This window comes from Scyliorhinus torazame, chromosome 6, assembly GCF_047496885.1.
Source record: "Scyliorhinus torazame isolate Kashiwa2021f chromosome 6, sScyTor2.1, whole genome shotgun sequence".
Taxonomy (NCBI): Eukaryota; Metazoa; Chordata; class Chondrichthyes; order Carcharhiniformes; family Scyliorhinidae; genus Scyliorhinus; species Scyliorhinus torazame.
The window spans coordinates 106,152,865-106,176,098 of NC_092712.1; the positions used below are offsets into that span (position 1 = coordinate 106,152,865).

Sequence of the window (23,234 nt, forward strand, 5' to 3'; positions counted from 1 at the left end):
TCCTCCAGTCTTCTGGCACTATTACTGTAGACAACGATGACTTAAAGATCAATGCCAAAGGCTCAGCAATCGCCTCCCTAGCTTCCCAGAGAATCCTAGGATAAATCCCATCCAGCCCAGAATTGCTAACACCTCCTCCTTATGAACCTCAAGCCCTTCTAGTCTAGTAGCCTGAATCTCAGTATTCTCCTCGACAACATTGTCTTTTTCCTGTGTGAATACGGACAAAAAATATTCATTTCGCACCTCGATCTCCTCGGACTCCAAGCACAACTTCCCACTACTGTCCTTGACTGGCCCTACTCTTACCCTAGTCATTCTTTTATTCCTGACATATCTATAGAAAGCTTTAGGGTTATCCTTGATCCTACCTGCCAAAGACTTCTCATGTCCCCTCCTGGCTCTTCTTAGCTCTCTCTTTAGGTCCTTCCGCGCTAACTTGTAACTCTCGAGCGCCCTAACTGAACCTTCACGTCTCATCTTTACATAAGCCTCCTTCTTCCTCTTGACAAGGACACCCCATGATAGAATAAACATGCTCTCTCTTTACAGAAGGATACCAGATTAGAGTGACATCACGGGCAGTAAGTATATTACATCTTGAAATTGGAATCTTAGGAAATCAGCACAAACATTATCTTGTTATACATATATAAATTTTAATTTAACAAACTGACCAGAAAGCCTACGAGGTGAAGATGGCAGGGGAAGAGGAGGCCCAAGAATATTTTGCTGATATCTTCCAGAGGAGGAAGAGTACCCCTATGACCTTGTTAGGGAATCATCTACCCCAAGCCCTGTACCTGGATTATACAAAATGGTTATTAATATAAATACAAGAATACCAGGTCAGGGAATACTGTTCACATGCATGGTTAATTTACTTTTTTATTCAATCAGGGGTTGTGGGCTTCGCTGGCTCAGTCAGCATTCATTACCCATTTCAAACATCCCTCGACAAGGTGATGGTGAGCTGCCTTCTTGAACCACTGCCGTCCATGCAGCATAGGTACACCCACAGTGCTGTTGGGGAGAGAGTTCCAGGATTTTGACCCAGTGAAGGAATGACCATATATTTCCGAGTCAGGATGGTGAGTGACTTTGAAGTTAACTTCCAGGTGATGTTCCCATGCATCTGCTGCCCTTGGCCTGGATGGGTTGGGAATAATAATTTTTATTATTGTCACAAGTAGGCTTACATTACATTAACTGCAATGAAGTTACTGTGAAAATCCCCTACTCGCCACATTCCGGCACTTGTTCGGGTACACAGAGAGAATTCAGAATGTCCAAATTACCCAACAGCATATCTTTCGGGACTTGTGGGTGGAAATGAGAGCAACCAGAGGAACCCCACACAGACACAGGGAGAATGTACAGGCTCCGCATAGACAGTGCCCCAAGCCGGGAATTGAGCCAGGGTCCCAGGAGCTGTGAGGCTGCAGTACTAACCACTGTGCTACCGTGCCACCCAAAGTGCTGTTTAAGGAGCCTTGGTCAGTTCCTGCAGTGCATCAAGCAGTTGGTACATACACACTGCTGCTACTAAGCGTGGGTGGTGGAGGGATGATTGAATGTTTGTGGTCAAGGTGCCAATCAAACGGCAGTTTTGTCCTTGATGGTGTTAAGAGTTGTGTTTTTGGAGTTGCATTCATCCAGGCAAGAGGAGAGTATGCGATCATACTTCTGACTTGTGCCTTGTAGATAGTGGACAGGCTTTTGGGAGTCAGGAGGTGCCGCACTGTGAGCACTGCTGTGTGAGGCAAGGAAGGAGATTGCAGGGGCTCGGAAGCTATTTTGCAAAACCAGTTCTGGCCACAGGACAGGTGCCAGAGCACTGGAGGAGAGGTAATGTGGCACCATTATTCAAGAAGGGAAGTAGGGAAAAACAGGTAATTACAGATCGGTGGTTCTAACAGTGATTGTTACATTATTGGAAAACATTCTGAGGGACAGAGTGAATTTCCACTTGGGGAGGCAAGGATTAAATCAAGGATAATCAACATTGGCGTCAGGGGGCTGATCATGAACAATTTTGATTGAATTTGGAGAGGAGCTGACCAGGTGTGCAGCTGGCGTAGTCTACATGGAATAGCAAGATTTTTGACAAGGGCCCACATGGGGGACTGGTCAAGAAAACAAGAGCCCATGGGATCCAGGACATTTGGCAAAGTGGATCCAAATTGGCTTAATGGCAGGAGACAGAGGGTGACGGTCGAAGGTTGGTTTTGTGGTTGGAAACCGGTGTCTAGTGGCGTACCACAGGGATCAGTATGGGGTCCTTTGCTGTTCGTAGCATAGATGTGAATTTGGGAGGTATGATCAGTAAGATTTCAGATGACATGAAAATTGGTGCTTTGTAAATAGCGACAAGGAAAGCCTTAGATTACAGGATGATATAGATGGGCTAGTCAGATGGGTAGAACAGTGGCAAAGAACAGGGGCTGTTTAGCACAGGGATAAATCGCTGGCTTTGAAAGCAGACATAGGCAGGCCAGCAGCACAGTTCAATTCCCGTTACAGTCTCCCCGAACAGGCGCCGGAATGTGGCGACTAGGGGCTTTTCACAGTAACTTCATGAAGCCTACTTGTGACAATAAGCGATTTTCATTTCATTTCATTCATTTTCAAATAGAATTTAGCCCTGAAAATGTGAGGTGATGCATTTTGGGAGGATTAACAAGGAAAGGTGTTGTGTATCAGAGAATACATCCCTGCTGGCGAAGCTTCACCTGATTTGTAGTGATGTCAGCAGTACGCTTACGTGGGCTTCAGTTCTTCATCCTAGATTGGATAAGCAATATCTCCAATAAAACCTCTCATCAGGTTTAGGAGAATACAGAGTGTGGTCACCTTCACACCTTTTCTCTTTGTGACAAACTTAAAAGATACAACAAAAAAAGGGGAAACCAACAAAGAGGATCGAGGCAAGAAAACAGAATTGCTGAACAAAAAAAACAAACAAAAAAACTGCTTTTTAAAAGACAAAATGGTACCCGCCTCTACCACTGCCTCTGGCAGCCCGTTCCAGATGCTCACCACCCTCTGTGTGAAAGAATTTCCCCTCCAGTCTCTTCTGTATCTCTCCCCTCTGACCTTGAATCTATGCCCTCTAGTTCTAGGCTCCTCTACCTTTAGGAAAAGATGTCAAATATCTACCTTATCTATGCCCCTCATTATTTTATAGACCTCTATAAGATCATCCCTAAGCCTCCTACGCTTAGGGGAAAAAGTCCCAGCCTATCCAGCCTCTCCTTATAATTCAGACCATCAAGTCCTGGTAGCATCCTCATAAATCTCTTCAGACTCCACTACTCGGGAACCACAGTAAAGCATACATAAGTGCCATACATCCAAAAGAATTGGAAGGGAGTAAGTTAGTTTTAAATATAGACCCTAGGAGCCAGGATCCGGAATGGCGGGAAAATTGTCACCATGGATACACATGCTGAACACAGACCTTTCTATCTCTTAGCGAATCAAACACTGGAGGACCTAAAGGTTGCAACATTTCTCAGTTCAGTCGGGCATAAAACCGGTGTCCCTTTAGTTCATTCAGACAGCAAAACTAGGATACAAGTCCTGGATCGAACAAATTAAGATTTTACAAGGCATTTTCTCACCTAGACGGTTATTAATTGCAGAAAGGTTTTGATTCCACCGCTGTAATTTGGAAGACGGTGAAAACATTTTATAATTCGTAGCGACTTAAAGGTTAGCAAAATACTCTAGAGTTTGGTATAAACCTGATCACACACAAGTGATGGGCTGGTTTGTGGGTTCTGCAGTGAAGCTATTCGGAGGAAGATGCTTATTGTAAGTGATTTAACTCTAAAACTGCTGTGTAAGTTGCCACATCTATGGAGCTAGCAAGAAAAGAAGCTTCACAGATTGGGGCTAGAGTGAAGAGCCACAAAATGGATCTCACAAGAAACAAGGCTGCAAGGGCACAACCATGTCCGCGATGTACACTGGTTGGAAAAGTCTGTGGGACAATGCTGGAATAGATAAAATAAGTGCAAGAATTGTGGCAAAAAGGGCCATACTGCCAAGAAACGTTGGGCTCAGAAAACCTAATCGACACCAAGGATGTGCAAAAGAAAAAACACATCTGAACAGACTAGTCATGTCTATAAGTTAGTGGACAAAGTCCAAGACTACTCAGGATACTACTACGTACCCAAGCAACTGCAGGACCTGAAGCTAGGAGTCTTGTCGGTGCGGGGTAATCAGCGTCTTTAGGCATATCCAAAACACGATGGTCGCAAAATGGAAATGGATACAGGTGCAGCTGTATCATTAGTAACTGAGGCAATTTATAATCAAAAGTTGAAGCATCTGCCTTTACCAAATATGATCCTAACGACGTACACAGAAGAGGTTGTACCATCACAAAGAATGCATTATGGCGAAAGTAGAAGTCAATGCACAGATGGAGTTGCCTCTTCGTTGTCTGTGGAAATTTCCCTGCTTTATATGGTAGAGCATGGGTGACAAAGCTTAAACGCAACTGGAGAGCAGTAAATCAACTGGTGCAGTCCAAGAACAACCTACAACAACACCTGGAGAAGTACGAGAAGGTGTTCGGAGAGTCACTTCGTTCCCTGACGGGAGTTGAAGAATCAAGTCAAAATTTTCTCAAAGCTAGAACCATACCATATCAGGTCAAAAATCAAAAGAACTGGAAAGGATAATTAAAACTGGAGTCATTGAACCAGTTGCTACAAGTACCAACACAATGGCTCAGAGAATATGTGTGGAGATTTTAAAACAACTATTCATAGAATCACAGTACAGTGGCCCTTCGGTCCATCAAGTCTGCACCAGCACATGAAAAACATCTGACCTACCTACATAATCCCATTTGCCAGCACTTGGCCCATAGCCTTGTATGCTATGTCATGCCAAGTGCTCATCCAGGTATTTGTAAAAGAGGTGAGGCAACCCACTTCTACCACTCTCCCAGGCAGTGCAATCTATACTACCACCCCCAGGGTAAAAAAGGTTTTCCTCACATCCCTCCTAAACTCCCTGCCCCTCACCTTGAACTTCCCCACTTGACTGACCATTCAACAAAGGGGAACAGCGGCTCCTTATCCACCCTGTCCATGCTCCTCAATCTTGTACACCTTGATCGGGTCACTCCTGTCTCCTCTGCTCCAACTAAAACCTCTCTTCATAACCTAAATGTTCCATCCAAGGCAACATCCTGGTGAATCTCCTCTGCACCCTCTCCAGTGCAATCACAACTTTCCGATGTGGTGACACACAGTAATCCAGCTGTGGTTCCACCAAAGTTCAAACAACTCCAACATGATCCCCCTGCTTTTGTAATCTATGCCACGATTGATAAAAGGCAAGTGTCTCATATGCCTTTTCCACCATCCAATTAACCTGCCCTCCCACCTTCAAAGATCTATGGACAAACATGTAAAGGTCCCTTTGGTTCCTTCGATTAACTGTGCGTAGATCACTATCCACTGCTGCTGACTGAAAACTTGTCTGCTGGACACTTGTGGACAGAAATTCAATCAAATCGATTAATTGCAGGTGTATTTACAAAAGCTGTACTCACTATCATGATGCACAAATGTCTGCTCCACCATAGAAGACTTTCTTTTGGAATAACACCTGCCTCAGCTCTTTATCAAAGGTCGATGGATCAAGTGGGCTAAATGGGGTGCAATGTTATTTAGATGACATGTTCATTACTGGATTCAGTAGGAGAGTTTGAAAGCTACTCTGACGTGTCAACAGAGCCATAATTTAAGAATTAAAAAGGAAAAGTTTGACTTGTTCAAATTACCTGGGCCACGGCATCAATAAAGATGGCTGACACAAGTAGCCGAAGATGATGTCAGCAATCTTAGAAGCACCAAGTCTTCAAAATGTGACATCATTTAAGGTTGCTTTTAGGATTGACCAATAACTGTGGTAAATTCATGTCAAATTTAGCAACATGATTGAAGCCTTTATGGCACTGGTCAGAAGAATGTGAAAAGCTGTTGGTTCACTACAATCCCAAACTGCTACATGAGAGATATCCCGGTGGGGTGAGGATTAAGGAACAGGCATGCAATTTTTTTTGGTGGCCAGGATTAGATGTTCAAATCGAAGAGAAAGTGAGACAATGCCAATCCTGTGCAAAACTAAGAAACACTCCACCACTGCAACCATTACATCTGTGGGAATGGCAACACAGCCATGGCAGAGAATACACAGACTATGCTGGTCGAGTGGAGGGTCGCATGTTCCTAGAGATTATGGATGCACACTAAGTGGCCAGAAGTCATCATCATAAAATCTACGACAACCAAACAAACCATTGATAAGCTGGACAAAATATTCACAAGGTTTGGAACACCAGGGCAGGTCATTGAGTGACAATGGTACGAAGAAGTTAGAGGACTACCTGAAGAGAAACAGTATGCAGCAAATCAAGTCAGCTCTGCACCATCCTGCAACAAATGGGCTGGCCAAACCATTTGTTCAATCATGGAAACATTCCATCAAAGCATCGAAAGGTCAAGGTACATTGCCAAGAAGAGTAATAATATCTTATCAGAACACTGCACACACAACAGTTCACCAGCAATCCTACTGTTCAGGAGGATTGTTTGATTTGTTAACAGCAACAAGTACAGATTGGTAGGAAAACACAAAACTCTGAAAAGCAAGTTTTCAATTAAGAACAGTAAAAAGTCTTACAACACCAGGTTAAAGTCCAACAGGTTTGTTTCGTTGTCACTAGCTTTCGGAGCGCTGCTCCTTCCTCAGGTGAATGAAGAGGTATGTTCCAGAAACATATATATAGATAGACAGATTCAAAGATGCCAGACCATGCTTGGAATGCGAGCATTAGCAGTGATTAAATCTTTACAGATCCAGAGATGGGGTAACCTCAGGTTAAAGAGATGTGAATTGTGTCAAGCCAGGATTAGTCTCCACTTCAATTAAGAAGGGAGAGTGCTCTACTGAAGCTACACCACCAGAAATAATTGCTGTCATCCTAACAACGAAAGGTCCAATATTATACATTGTAAGGACAGAGGACGAAAGAGTTTGGCGACATCATACTGACTAGCTACTAGCTTCACAAATCACTAACATTTCTCAAGAAGTATTACCCGTGGAAAGTTTAGATAGCTATATTTCAGACAGAGTCTGAACACAGAGTGAAGTGCAGATTTGGTTTCTGAGGACTTCCCAATACCTATAAGGATGGACAGTGGAGTAACTTCCCAGAAGTACCACATACTGAAGGTCTCGAGTATCCAGGTTCTAGAACGGCGAATACAACCCAAAAGGAATAGACGTCCACATGAGAGAATGTCTATTAAGTTGTACATATGTAGAGAGATAATGCATAAGTGGGTCTGTTATTAGAATCATAGAATTTACAGTGCTGGAAGCCATTTGGCCTATCTAGTCTACACCAGCCCTTGAAAGAGCACCCTACTTAAGCCCACAGCTCCACCCAATCCCCGTAACCGCACCTAACCTTTGGACACTAATGGGCAATTTAGTGTTGCCAATCCACCTAACCTGCACATCTTTGGACTGTGGGAGGAAACTGAAGCATCCGGAGGAAACCCACGCAGACACGGGAAGAAAGTGCAAACTCCACTGTCACCAGAGGCCGGAATTGAACCCGGGTCACTGGAGCTGTGAGGCAGCAGTGCTAATCACGGAACTCTTGCAATCTTCTTTTTTATATTACTAGCTAGTTTACACTCATATTGATTAGCGCTGCTGCCTCACAACGCTGTGATCCCAGGTTTGATCCCGGCCCTGGGTCACTGCCCATGTGGAGTTTGCACATTCTCCCCGTGTTTGTGTGGGTTTTGCCCCCACAACCCAAAGATGTGCAGGATGGGTGGATTGGCCACGCTAAATTGCCCCTTAATTGGAAAAAAATGAATTGGGTACTCTAAATTTAGTTTTGAAAAGCTTACACTACTATTTCATCTTCTCCCCCCCCTTAGTGAACCAGATGGGTTATTATGACAATCAACTTTCATGGCGGTCATTCGGCTTTTTTTTAAAATTCCAGATTTTTATTGAACTCAAATTTTGCCATCTGCCATGGTGGGATTTGAACCCATGTCCCTAGGTCCTGCCCTGGAGCCTCTAGTTACTGGTCCAGTGACAAAGCACTACATCACTGCCTCCCCTTACAAATGTTAAGTCATTGTAGTAAAAGAGGAGTTGTGCTATGCACCACAGAATACATCCCTGCTGATGAAGCGTCACGTGATCTGTAGTGATGTCAGCAGAGTGCGCAAGCTTCTATTCTTTCACCTTAGATTGCAAGACCTCTCTGTGTTAGAATCCAGGGTATGGGTACCTCCATGCCTTTGTGGCAAACTTAAAAGATATAACAAAAGACATACACAATGACTGGTAAGACACTAGGAAGTACATAATACCAGCGAGACCTTGGAGTGCATGTCCAAAGATCCCTGAAGGCAGTGAGATAGGTAGGTAAGGTGGTTAAGAAAGCATATGGTAAATATGGGGAAGAGTGAATTATTTGTGATACATCCAGGGGACCAGAGTAGAGAGATAGAAGGCTTACCGCTAAGGAAAGTGGAAAGAAACTTCCGATACCTGGGGATTCAGATCGCTAGGAGCTGGGGAACCTTGCACAGACTTAATCTGACACGGCTGGTAGAACAAATGGAGGAGGACTTCAAGAGGTGGGACATGCAGCCTCTATCGCTGGCGGGCAGGGTGCAAGCAATTAAGATGATGGTCCTCCCGAGGTTCTTATTTGTATTTCAATGTCTCCCTATTTTAATCACCAGGACCTTTTTTAATAAAATAGATAGGAGCATTACGAGCTTTGTGTGGGCAGGGAAAGTTCCGAGAGTAAGGAGGGGGTTCCTTCAGCGCAGTAGGGACAGAGGAGGACTGGCACTACCGAACTTGGGAGATTATTATTGGGCCGCCAATGTGGCAATGATACGTAGATGGATGATGGAGGGTGAGGGAGCGGCGTGGAAAAGACTGGAGAGAAAGTCCTGTAAAGGGACGAGTTTAGAGGCGCTGGTGACGGCGCCGCTACCGTTCTCACCTAAAAAGTTTACCACGAACCCGGTGGTGGCGGCAACACTGAATATCTGGGGACAGTGGAGGCGGCAGAGAGGGGTGCGGGGAGCCCTAGTGGGGTCCCCTATCACGAACAACCATAGGTTCGCCCCAGGAAGAATGGATGGAGGATTTCAGAGCTGGTACCAGTTGGGAATTAGGAAGGTGGGAGATTTATTTATAGATGGGACTTTTGCGAGCTTGGGAGCATTGGAGGAAAAGTATAAGTTGCCCCGGGGAAATTTCTTGCGATATATGCAGGTGAGGGCGTTTACTAGACAACAGGTGAGGGAATTTCCGTTGCTCCCGACACAGGGGATACAGGATAGGGTGCTTTCAGGGGTGTGGGTCGGAGAGGGCAAGGTGTCAGAGATTTATAGAGAGGTGAGGGAAGAGGGGGAGGAGTCGGTGGGCGAACTAAAAGGAAAGTGGGAAGAAGAATTAGGGGAGGAGATAGAGGAGGGTATGTGGGCTGATGCCCTAAGCAGGGTAAATTCCTCTTCCTCATGCGCCAGGCTTAGCCTGATTCAATTTAAGGTGCTACATAGAGCACACATAACGGGGGCAAGATTGAGCAGGTTCTTTGGAGTGGAGGACAAATGTGGGAGGTGTGGCGGGAGCCCGGCAAACCACGCACATGTTTTGGGCGTGCCCGGCACTGGAAGGGTATTGGAAGGGAGTGACGGGAGTGATTTCGCAGGTGGTGAAGGCCCAGGTCAAACCAGGCTGGGGGTTAGCTCTATTTGGAGTTGCGGAAGAGCCAGGAGTGCAGGAGGCGAAAGAGGCCGATCTCGTGGCCTTTGCGTCCCTAGTAGCCCGGCGCACGATCCTACTCATGTGGAAGGAGGCGAAACCCCCCCGACTGGAGGCCTGGGTAAATGATATGGCGGGGTTCATTAAACTGGAGGAGATAAAGTTTGCCATGAGAGGATCGGCTCAAGGGTTCACCAGGCGGTGGCAGCCATTTCTCGACTACCTAGGGGAACGTTAGAGGGAAGACAGATGACCAGCAGCAACAACCCAGGGGGAGGGGGGGGGGGGGTCAATAGACAATGGGGTTTTGTTACCTGTGTATTGTTTAAAATTTCTGTTTTGTTATTGTTTCGTTTGCTTTGTAAGAGGGAAAAATTGTTGTTTGGAAAAAATCAATAAAATATATTTTTAAAAAAAGAAAGCATATGGGATACTTGCCTTTATTAGCAGAGGCGTAGACTATAAGAGCAGGGGGTTTATGATGAAGCTGTATGTTAGGCCACAGATGGTCAGTACACTGTAGGATGATTCACCAGGATGTTGACACAAAAACAGAACATTCTGGACAATCTCAGGAGAGAGAGAGAGAGAGAGAGAGAGAGAGAGAGAGAGAGAATGGAGCTAATGGTTCAAGTCAACTTTCACGTCATACTGACTGGAAAACGGGATTAGAATAGATGCTTGATGGCTAGCGCAAACAAGGGCCGAAGGATCGGTTTCTGCTGTAAAACTCGAAATGCCTCTTATGATTATTCCTTCCAACTGGTTAGCCCGAGTCTGGATAATGTCCAGGTCTTGCTGCATTTGGACATGGGCTGCTCCAATAACAGAGTCGCTGCAGATTTTGATGACCTTATGGTGGAAGGAAGGTGATTACAGTGGCAAAGTGGTATTGTCTGGACGGAGACTCAGAGTAAAGCTCTAGCGACCTGGGTTCAAATCCCACCATGGCAGATGGCAAAATTCAGACCCAATAAAAATCTGCACTGAGAAATGTAATGATAACCATGAAACCAGTCGATTTTTGGGAGGGGCATGGTAACAGTGGTTCGCATAGTTCCTTCACAGCTCCAGGGTCCCAGGTTAGATTCCTGGCTTGGGTCACTGGCTGTGCGGAGTCTGCACGTTCTCCCTGCGTCTGCGTGGGTTTTCTCCAGGTGCACGGTTTCCTCCCGCAGTCGAAAGATGTGCAGGTTAGGTGGATTGGCCATGCTACATTGCCCTTAATGTCCAAAAAGGTTGGGTGGGGTTACTGGGTTATGGGGATCGGGTGGAGGTGTGGGCTTAGGTAGGGTGCTCTTTCCAAGGTCCGGTGCAGATTCAATGGGCTGAATGGCCTCCTACTGCACTGTGAATTCTATGATTCAATGAAGCAGCTGAAGATGGTTGGGTCTAGGACACTACCCAGAGGAGCTCCTCTAGCAATGATCTGGAGCGGAGATGATTGGCTTCCAACAATCACTACCATCTTCCTTTGTGCTAGGTAGGACTCCAACCAGCTGCATGTTTTCCCAGAATGCAATTATCTAACCACTGTGCCACCAATTGACTGCAGTTTTGTTAGGGTTCCTTGATGCCATACTCTGTCAAACGTGGCCTTTATGTCAATGGCAGTCATTCTCACCTGTCCCCTGGAGTTGAGCTTTAGTGAGGTTATAAGCGGAGTGGTCTTGGCAGAACGCATACTTGGCTTCAATGAGGTTATTGCTAAACAAGCGCTGCTTGAATGAACTGATGACTCATTCAATCATTTACTGATATCAAGAGTAGACTAATGGGGCAGTAATTGGTCGGGTTGGATTTGTCCTGTTTTGTGTACAAGACATATTGGGTAATTTTCCACATTGCCAGGTGGGTGCCAGTGTTGTAGCTGTACTGGAACAGCTTGGCTAGGGATACGGCAAGCTCTGGAGCACAAATCTTCAGTACTATTGCTGGAATATTGTCATGGATCAGAACCTTTGCAGTATCCAGTGCCTTCAGCAGTTTCTTGATATCAGAGTGACTCAAAATGGCAGACTGGCATCTGTGATGCTGGAGACCTCCTGAGGAAGCAGAAATGTATCATTCACTCAGCAGTTTTGGCCGATGATTGTAGCAAATGCTTCAGCCTGATATTCTTTTGCACTGATGATAGTATTCAGTCAAGGAGAGCACATCATTGATGATAGGGATATTTTGCAGCCTTCTCCTCCAGTGACTTATTTAATTATCCACCACCATTTAGGACTAGATAAGCAGTCTAGAATTGCAGAGTTTAGATTTGATCCATTCGTTGTGGGGTTGCTTAGCTCGGTCTATCACTTGCTGCTTATGCTGTTTGGCATGCAGGTAATTCTGTGTTGTCGCTTCATAGATGTCATAGAATCGAGAGTGCAGAAGGTGGCCATTCGGCCCATCAAGTCTGCATCGGCCCTTGGAAAGAGCACCCCACCTAAACCCACACCACCACCCTATCCCCGTAACCCATTAACCCCACCCAACCTTTTCGGACACCAAGGGCAATTTATCACGTCCAATCCACTTAACCTGCACATCTTTGGACTGTGGGAGGAAACCGGAGAAAACACACACAGACATGGGGAGAAAGTGCAAACTCCACACAGACAGTGACCCACGCCGGGAATCGAACCTGGGACCCTGGAGCTGTGAAGCAACTGTGCTACCGTGTTCCCCTACCAGGTTGACATTTCAATTTAAGATATGCCCGGCACTGCACCTGGTATGCCATCATTGAATCAGAGTAGATACCCTGACTTGGTGATAATGGTTGATTGGGGGATATGCCAGGACAAGTAGTTACAGATTGTAATAGAGTACAATTTTACTGCTGCTGATGGCCTACAGCACCTCATGAGTGCTAGATCTGTTCAAAATCGATTTAGCACAATGGTAGTGTCACACAACACCTTGGGAGGTATCCTCATTGTGAAGACGGAACTTTGTCTCCACAAGGACTGTGCAGTGGTTACTCCCATCTATATGGTCATGGACAGGTGCATCTGTGACAGGCAGGTTGGCGAGGATGAGGTCAAGTTTGTTTTTTTCCCCCTCTTGCTGTCCAATGTCATGAGACTTCATGGCGTCCAGGATTGATGTTGAGGACTCCTTGGACGACCTTGGGAGTCTGTCATGCTGGTGGGACAGGACATACCAGGTATGGTGGTTTCTGGGACATGTTCTGTAAGGTATGATATAATCAGTATAAACAGGTTAGGCTGTTGTTCAACTAGTCTTTCCCGATTTTGGCACAAGCTGCCAGATGTTAGTAAGGAGGATTTTACACGGTTGACAGGGCTGGGCTTGCTGTTTCCTATGCCCAAGTTGAAGCCAGGTGGTCCGTCCGGTTTCTTTCCTTTTTGTACACTTCATAGATGTTGATACAGTTGAATGACTTGCTAGGCCATTTCAGAGGGCATTTAACAGTCAACCGCATTGCTGTGGGTCTGGAGTCGTATGTAGGCCAGACCAAGTAAGAAATACAGATTTCCTTCCCTAAAGGAGATTAATGAATCAGATAGGATTTTTATGACAATCGATAATGGTTTCATGGGCATCATTGGAGTTAAAATTCCAGATTTTGTATTGAATACGAATTTGAATCCGGGTCCCCAGAGCATTATCCTGGGTCTTTGGATTAAGAGTCCAGCGGCAATTCCGCTACACCACCGCCAACCCAAAGAAAATTAATGTCCCAAGCCTCTTAATTAAACAAGTTTGAAGACACATTAGCCATGGAAAGAAAATCTAGTATGTAAATTAGTAAAACGCTGTAAATTCAGTAGTTGCACTGATCTTTATGTTTAAGATTTTATTTTACCAGTAAACTGGGAGCTCTATTTCATTAAATACAATATTCTGTCTTTGATCAACATTAAAATGTCTTTCTAGAGAGAAGTCAGAATTGATTAGCAAATTGTTAAAACAAAGTATTACAATTGGAGGCTGTAGCTTATCCAAACTTCTTACAAAAGGCTGAGCAATAAATACTGGCCTTGCCGGCATCATCCACATCTCACGAGTGAATATTTTATGTTTACTTCAAAACCACACAACAAAGGTGTGCCCATGCAATGTGCCTTAATTAAAGCCACAGGGAACATCTTCGCTGCACTGTGAATTTATTTCAATTTCTACAGCAACAATATTATGATCAGTGTAATATTATGATCGATGTAATTGCCAATTGCTGTTTAAATTGGAATAGATTTTTACTGTGGCCAACCCGAGCCAACTGGAACCCAAATTGAATTTGCTCAAAAATATTTTATATAGAAACCTTGCAGCTATTGGAAAGATGAGCAGACTGGACTGGTTTTAGAATAATGTCTATTCATTGAGTTACTCCGTCCTTAAAATATTTTTAACATACTTTTCTTTAAATCAAACAGACCAGGTAGCACGGGAAAATTTTGCAGATTACCAAGAGTGTGTTGTTTTGAATAATTGCTGGCTATTTCTACAGAGTTAATCTCTGTGGAAGATGCAAACAAAGGTGAATTTTGTATGTCTGAATTTACGAAATCTTTATTTCAATTCTGTATTCTGTGCTACGGAGGCAGAGAAATAGACTAAAACCCCAAATTCTAATTCCCTTCAGACCATAATAAGTGGTTTAATTTTGATCAGGCCAATGTGTTTCCCAAAGCCTCCCCCACCTCCCTAAATAGCAGACAATCATGGATTTGAAACAAGGAGTGTTGCTTATTCACACACACCCCAGAAAGACCGACTGCTGTCAATCACACGACACAAGACCAAAAAAGATGAAAGTACTTCCTTAGCCGATGAATCAGTATTCCATCATGTGGAGAACCACTCGGAAGAAGCACAGAGGGTGGAGGGCACAGAATGTACTCTGACCGGGTGACTTCAGTGTCCATCAACAGTGCTTAGTGGCACCACCACCTCCCAAGCTCAAAACAATATTGCTGCTAGACTAGGTCTGTGGCAGGTATTGAGGGATCCAACAATAGGGAAAAACATACTTACCCTCATCCTCAAACGGTCATAGATGCATCAGTTTATGACAGCACTGGAAGGATTAAGCACCACACAGTCCTTATGGAGCCAAAGTCCTGTCTTCACATCAAGGACGCCCTCCATTGTTATGTGTGGCACTATCACCATGCTAAATGGAATACATTTTGAATGGATCCAGCAACTCAAAACTGGGCATCCACAATGCGCTATCGGCCAGCAATAGCAGAAGTGTATACAACCACAATCTGTAACCTCATGACCCAATATATCCCCCATTACCATCATACCGGAAGATCAACCCTGTTTAATGTAGAGTGCAGGAGCATCAACAGGCATGCATAAACATGAAGCAATAACTTGAAGCTACAAACCACAACTAATTGTGTGCCAAATGACATAAGCAACACGTGAAAGAGCTAAATGATCCCATAATCAACAGATCAGATCTAAGCTCTGCACTCTGCCACATCCAGTGATGAAGACTGGTAGACAATTAAAAAACTAACTGGAGGAGGAGGAGCCTTCACAAATATTCACATCCTCTGTGATGTGGGAGCACAACACATCAGTGCAAAAGGCAAGGCTGAAGCATTTGCAATCATCTTCAGCCAGAAGTGCTGATTGGATGATCCATCACAGCCCTCTCTCGAGGTCCCTAGAATAACAGATGTCAGTCTTCAGCAAATTCTATTCATTCCATGTGATATCAAAAAATGGTGGTCGTTGGAGTTGCAATGGTTTATTGGCCCGGATAGTGTTATGGCAATAAAACTGGAAATTTGTGCTCCCGAACTAACTGAAACACTAACTAAGCTGTTCCAGTAAAGCCACACCACTAGCATCTATCGACAATGTCATAACAAAACGCTGTGTCCTAACAAAAAGGACAATTCCAATCCGACCAATCATCACCCCATCACTCTACCCTCGTTCAGTAGCAAGCGATGGAAGGCATCATCGGCAGTGCTGTTATGTGGTACATACACATCTGTTCACTGACACTCTTTGGATTCGGCCAGGGCCACTTAGCTCCTGACCGCATTATAGTCTTGGTCCATAGAGATGAACTGCAGAGGCGAGGTGAAAGTGACCTTTGACATCAAGGCACCATTTGACAGACTATAGCATAAGGGAGCCCTAGAAAAGCTGCTGTCAATGGGAATCAGGGGAAAGCTTTCCACTGGTTGGAGTCATACCAAGCATAAAAGGGAGATGGTTGTTGGAGGCCATCATTCTCAGTCTCAGGAAATTGCTGCAGAGGTTCTTCAGTGTAGCGCCCTTAGCTCAACCACCTTCAGCCTCTTCATCAATGAGCATGCTTTCATCGTTAAGGTCAGAAGAGAAGATGACTGCTACAAAACATTCAGTATGGGCTGCACGGTAGCACAGTGGTTAGCACTGTTGCTTCACAGCACCAGGGTCCCAGGTTAGATTCCCGACTTGGGTCACTGTCTGTGCGGAGTCTGTAAATATTCTCCGCATGTCTGCATCTTTCCTCCAGGTGCTCCGGTTTCCTCCCACAAAATCCGAAAGATGTGCTGTTAGGTAATCTGGACATTCTGAATTCTCCCTCTGTGTACCCGAACAGGCGCCGGAATGTGGCGACTAGGGGCTTTTCACAGTAACTTCATTGCTGTGTTAATGTAAGCTTAATTGTGACAATAAAGATTATTAAAACCAATGTTTGTAACACCTCAGAAACAGAAGTCCTTGTCCACATGCAGCAAGGCCTGATAAGTTGCAACTAACATTCAAGCTCCGCAATCTCCAACAAGAGAGAATCTAACATACTTCCTCGACATTAAATTTGCATTACCATTGCTGAATCCTCTTGGGGATCCTCATTGATCAGAAACTGAACTGGACTGGCCATATAAATATTGTGACTACAAGAGCAGGTGAGAAGCTAGAACTTCTGAGACAAGCAATTCACCTCCTGACTCTTAATAGAGGCTCAGCACCATCCAGGACAAAGCAGCCGGTTTGATCACCACCATATCCACCAGCTTTAAAATTCAGTGCCTCCACCAATGATTCACAGTAGCGGCAGTGCATACTATATACACAAGAGAAGACAGCATAATAGAATTATGAAAAATATGAATGGAAATCTAGGACGGGATTCTCCGACCACATCCACCTGGCAACCGGAGAATCCCAGCAGAGGAAAATGTAGTTCTCCATTGCACGTGGCTCGCCTGTGGCGTTCTTGCGACGGGTGGGGTGGGAGAATCCAGCCCCTAGAGAGTTACTCTTAAATAAAGACAATTATGAATGCATGAATACAGGGTTTACTCAAGTGGAATTGCAAAAAAGATAGAGATGCAGTGGCAGACATTTGAGGAAAGATTTCATAACTCTCAACAAAGATATATTTCATTGAGAAAAAAAGACTATGAAAAGGATGCACCATCCATGGTTAAGAATAGCATTAAAAATTGGACAATGCTGCAAAGAGTTATGACAGGCCAGAAAATTGGAAACATTTTAGAGACCAGCAAAGCACAATTAAAAGTTTAGGAGGAAGAAATTGGATTGGAGGAAAAAATACGAGCAAGAAATATAAAAGCAGGCTAAGTGTCTACAATTAAATGAAAATTAAATGAGTAGCTATAGTTAGTGTTGGTCTGTCTGGAATTAATAATTGATTAGCAAGTTCGCGGATGACACTAAGATTGGTGAAGTGGCAGATAGTGTTGAGGATGGTCAGAGGATACAGCAGAACATAGATAGGTTGGAGACTTGGGCAGAGAAATGGCAAATGAAGTTTAATCCAGACAAATGTGAGGCAATGCATTTTGGTAGGTCTGACATAGAGGGGGAATATACCGTAATGGCAAAACTCTTAGGAATATAGAAAGTCAGAGATCTGGGCGTGCAGTTCATCAGATCTTTGACGGTGGCAACACAAGTGGACAAGGTAGTCAGGAAAGCATACGGAATGCTTGCCTTCATTGGACAGGGCATAGAGTATAAAAACTGGCAAGTCATGCTACAGTTGTACAGAACCTTGGTAAGGCTGCACTTGGAATATTGTGCACAATTCTGGTCGCCACACTACCAGAAGGATGTGGAGGCACTGGAGTCTGTGCAGAGGAGGTTTACCAGGATGTTGCCTGGTCTGGAGGGTGTTAGCTATGTGGAGAGGCTGAATAGACTCGGACTGTTTTCATTAGAAAGATGGAGGTTGAGGGGTTGCCTAATAGAAGTCGACAAGATTATGAGTGGCATGGATAGAGTGGATGGGCAGGCACTCTTTCCCAGGGTGGAGAGGTCAGTCATCAGGGGGCATAGGTTTAAGGTCCATGGGGCAAAGTTTAGAGGAGATGTGAGAGGTGGGTATTGTACGCAGAGGGTGGAGAGTGCCTGGAACGCGTTGCCAAGGGAGGTTGTGGATACATTAACAGCGTTCAAAAGGCATCTTGACAACACATGGATCGGATAGGTATAGAGGGATACGGCACAAGGAAGTGCTGAGGGTTTTGGCAAAGGTTGGTATCATGACCGGTACAGGCTTGGAGGACCAAAGGACCTGTTCCTGTGCTGTATTGTTCTTTGAAACCAGAAAATGGCAGACTTTGAAACAGTATTTTGCATCGATCTTCACAATATTAACACACAAAGAAACATCCCAAGTAGATGACAAAATATCATAAAATCAGGCAGCATCAATATAATTTTGTGGAAGGGGATAGGAAATAGTGTTTGACTTTTTTTTAAAAGTTATTTGAGGGTGTAACACATAACAAGCAGGGTGGAAAATGCAGTACCAGTAGATGTGATGTACTGCAAGTCCTGGCTTTAAGTTGCCCCATTTGCAGTCATTTCTATCTGGGGTCAGTATTCGTGCTTTGAGGTTTTCGTTAACATGGTGCAACTTAAGGCTGCATGACCCAATCTGCACCATTGTCCCTCCTGCACATGACCCTCCCAAATCACCACCGCCTCTCCCAGCTTGTGGCTTACCTACATGACCCTGCAACATGGTTGCTCTTACTCCGTAGCTTGCTGCCTGCCTCGGATTTCTCACTCTGAGGTTTTGGGAAAGAGAGAAGTGGCAAGCAAGAGGTTTAGCCAACAGAAGGGTTGGCAGTCATTGATGACCAGGATGGTTAGGAAGCATGATCAGCAGTGAGCCAGACGGTCAGCGAGTGGAGGGGCGGTGAGCGAAATAGGCATTGAATGGAAGAGACAGGGTGCAGGAGCTAGGCACAAAGTTCTTTTTCTATATTTTAAAAAATAAATTTAGAGTGCCCAATTATTTTTTTCCAATTAAGAAGCAATTTAGTGTTGCCAATCCACCTACCCTGCACATCTTTGGGTTGTGGGGTGAAACCCACGCAGACACGGGGAGAATGCGCAAACACCACACAGGAGTGACCCGGGACCAGGATCGACCCCGGGTCCTCAGCACCCTAGGCAGCAGTGCTAACCACTGTGCCACAGTATTGTCCTAATTTATTTTAAAAGCTATTTGGTTTACGAATGTAGTAATTTAGCAATATACAGTATTTAAACATATTGGGTAGTATTTTCATTATTCTTCTGCCGGGAAAGATCCACCGAAATAAAGCCTTTACATTTGCTGTAATGGGAAAATCTGATTTGCATAGTGTTGTTTCATTTAAAGTTCCACATTTCAGGAATGCAACTACATTGTGAAGCAAAGAATTACTGGCATTCAATTAGGTGCCACATAAAGTTACTAAGACAAGAGCTCATGGGGTTAGCCAAGGAGATGAAGTATAAAAATGGGAAAGTCTCAACTGTACAGGGCATTGGTGAGACTGCACCTAGAGCACTATGTACAGTTTTGTTCTCCTTACTAAAGGATTTGTTTATTGCCTCGTGTATCGAGGTACAGTGAAAAGTATTTTCTATGAGCAGCTCCAACAGATCATTTAGTACATGACAATAAAATACATTTTTTAAAAATACATAAAAAGGGCAACACAAGGTCCACAATGTAAACACATAGACTGTGGCATCGGGTGAAGCATACAGGAGTGTAGAATTAATCAGGTCAATCCATAAGAGGGTCATTTAGGAGTCTGGTAACAGCAGGGAAGAAGCTGTTTTTGAACCTGTTCGTCCGTGCTCTCAGACTTTTGTATCTCCTGCCCGATGGAAGAAGTACGGAGGAAGGATATACTCGCACTGAAACAGTTCAGAGAAGGTTCACTAGACTGATTCCTGGTAAGGATTATGAGAAATAGCTGAGCCTATGCCCATTGGAATCACACTGCGAGTGCCGGGAAACACATGGCTAAGCGCGCCTGCTACGGAATTTTGTTCTCTTTTGGGAAGATCACGCCCTTTGCTTACACCAACTGGGGAATGGAACATTCCCAGGGCGGCACAGTGGTTAGCATCGTTGCCTCACAGCACCAGGGTTCAATTCCGATTTTGGGTGACTGTCTGGGTGGAGTTTGACTCTCATCTGCGTGGGTTTCCTCCAACAGCCAAAAGATGCGCAGGGTTAGGTGGATTGGCCATGATAGAAATTGCCACCTTTGTCTAAAGTTGTGTAGATTGGGTGAGGTTATGTAGATAGAGTGGGTGCAGACTCAATGGGCCGAATGGCCTCCTTCTGCATAGTAGGGATTCTATGATTAGACACTAGTCAGTGTAACTGATTTCTTATATGCGATCACTGAAGTTCGCAAAAGTAATAGATTTTGTTCAACTTCAAGATCACTAAAATCTACAAACGCTGAAATGTCAGAACACTGCAAGTTTGCTATTTGATGTTTCCAACATCTCGAAATAAAGTACAATTATGATGTTCAATCTGAATTTTCACATTACAACAGTTAGTAAACTCATAAATCTATTAATTATCACACTAAAAGTCCTGATCTCACCTCTTGATATTTGTAACCATTCAGAGGCTCCTCAATGACAACATGACCACCACCTCCCTGGGTGGAGGGTCTGAAACGGACTCCTTGCACATGCAGACTGGGGTTAAACAAGGTTGTACGATTGCCCTCACCTTGTTAAACATCTACCTGACCATCATCGTCACCTCATCCAAGGTGACCTACCACTTGGCATCAGCATCCAGTACCGTCTGGACAGGAAGCTTTTCAACCTTGGTAGCTTCTGGGCAAAAGCGGACCACCATAAACATCTACAACCTTCAGTTTGTTATGACTGCTGCGTGATGGCATACAGGACATGCAAAGTATGCTTGAACTCCTCAACACTTCTAGAAAAGGCTTGGCTTATCTTTAAACATCGCCAAGATGAAGGACCTTCACCAACCCTCCCCAGGCCAGGCGTGCAATCTCCACATCATCAGGGTGGCTCTGGAGTATGTACAGTACTTCCATATAGCAACCTCTCTCACAGGACTACCATCAATGAGAAAGCCCAGCACCGAGTCAACTGTGCCAGCGCTGCCTTCTTCTAGCTGCACCAATATATCTTTGACAACAGCGACCATTGAAAGTCAACAAGTGTCCTGGTTTAGAAGGCCGTTGTGTTGACCACTGTCTATCAACAACTCATTAAGATCCTGGAGAGTTCACATCAATCAGTGAAGCTGGTGTCGAACTCTGGGGGTGCAAATGGGGTGGACCGCAGCCATGAAGCTGTGTCTATCAGCATTGGAGGCCTGCACCTGTGGAACCAACTCCGATAGATGGACCATTACATCAGGGTGCCAGGAAACCGCTCCCTCAACAGGTTCTCTTCTCCCAGCTTTCAATTGGCCAATGCTGCAAGGACTGCCAAAGGAAAAAAATACAAGGATATGCTCGAGGCTACCCTAAAACATGTAGACATTAACACCATTGACTGGGAGGAGAAGACTTCAGACTGCTCGGTATGGCTTTACCTAGTCCATCAATGCACAAGCCACTTCAAGGCTCAGTGACTGGACAGCAAGGCAGAACGGTGGCAGCAAAGGGAGAGAAGCCAACCAGAGGCTGCGAATTTCACTCCCCCACTGCAGAAAAACTTAATGGATCCAGAATTGGGCTCTTCAGTCATCAGAAGAATCACCAAATCTTCCAGACATCATCATTAAATTTTGAGGTACCGCCGCTGTCATGATATTCAGATGAACATACATACACACATAATGGAGGACAGATCACGGACCAATCAACACACAAAACACGACGGACAGATCACGGACCAATCAACACACAAAACACGACAGCCAATCACGGACAAGAGCATACACAGTACACAGGCAGGGAACACAACACTTCCTGGGCACTCGAGCAGGAGGGGGCTCAGGGCACAGACTTCATTGCCAGCCACTCAGAGGTTCACCATGTGCTGAATACCAGAGTTTAATATGTTAATAGTTCATTGAAATAAAACTGCGTTGTACCATTCGCAACCGTGTTGGTTTGTCTGTGTATCAGAGCACCCAACACTTCAGCTGCCACCGATAAACAAATGCAATCTTGTAGGGAGCTCCTATTTTTCCATAAATGCGCACAAGATAAGGTTACCTTTGAGACGATGACTCAGGACTTGTTCCAGAATAGCTGCAAAGTTTGTAAATTCTGAACATGAATCGTCGATGGTCTCAAAACAGGAACGATCAATTAGAGTCTTGACAGAAAACCTGTAAAATGAAAAGAATACAGCTAAAAACACACTTATCAGGACTAAAATTCAAATACAGTAGCTGTGGAAAGTACTCAAATTAACAATAAACGGGTGACGTATCCCTTTTTAAGCCGACACAGCTGCGTAACAGTTCACTAGAGAGAAAGAAATTCAGTGGAATTGGCGATTGCAACTATCAGTATTGTAGATCAATTAGAAAGTGGGACTGGAGGTCTGTCAAGACTACACATTACTTCTTCCTACCTTGGTTTCAAATGGGGTTACAAGACGAAAACTGCTACAAAGAGTTACTCGTTTGAGAGTCACAATTGCAGGGGAGAGCAAATCCAAAAGCCCAGAAGTTTTCTCCAAAAGAAAAGGACAAGTTAAGAGCTTTTGGAGAAATCCCAACACCGTGGCCAAATAAAAATTCCATGTTGTCTATTTTGCCAGGTCTGCGTTTTACTCCCAGAATTCCATCAATGGGAAAGAGCAGCAAGAGTTATTATTGGATCCATCTCTGGATTCTGTTTCAATGAGTCATTTCTGCAGGTTTATAGAATACAACAAGTGCTAACCTGCAAATTACGCAAAGGTGATTTTGTCAGGGAAATAAACATTCCCTTTAAAATAGCTCTTATCAGGACCAAAGGCCAATGTAAACTCAGTTGCAAGCAAATGACACACCAAATGGTTGGAAATGGAAAACTGTGTGTTCACATCAAATTTGCAACACCAACCAGGTTATTTGCCCCAACTGGTTTATGCTTCATACATATTTTTCATCCCATCAGTCTATCCTTCTATTGTTTTCTCCTTCATGTACTTCCTTAGTTTTC

At 44.5% G+C, this 23,234-nt stretch overlaps 1 protein-coding gene across 7 annotated transcripts in view; it reads right to left on the reverse strand.

Annotated features, from left to right (window-relative positions):
- Positions 1 to 23,234, reverse strand: part of rundc3b (RUN domain containing 3b) — a 167,273-nt gene that overhangs the window by 113,514 nt on the left and 30,525 nt on the right. For all 7 annotated transcript variants that reach the window (XM_072508644.1, XM_072508638.1, XM_072508645.1 and 4 more), the window contains exon 2: positions 22,296 to 22,411. In XM_072508644.1, the coding sequence (XP_072364745.1) occupies positions 22,296 to 22,411 (116 nt within the window). The remainder of the gene's footprint in view (positions 1 to 22,295; positions 22,412 to 23,234) is intronic.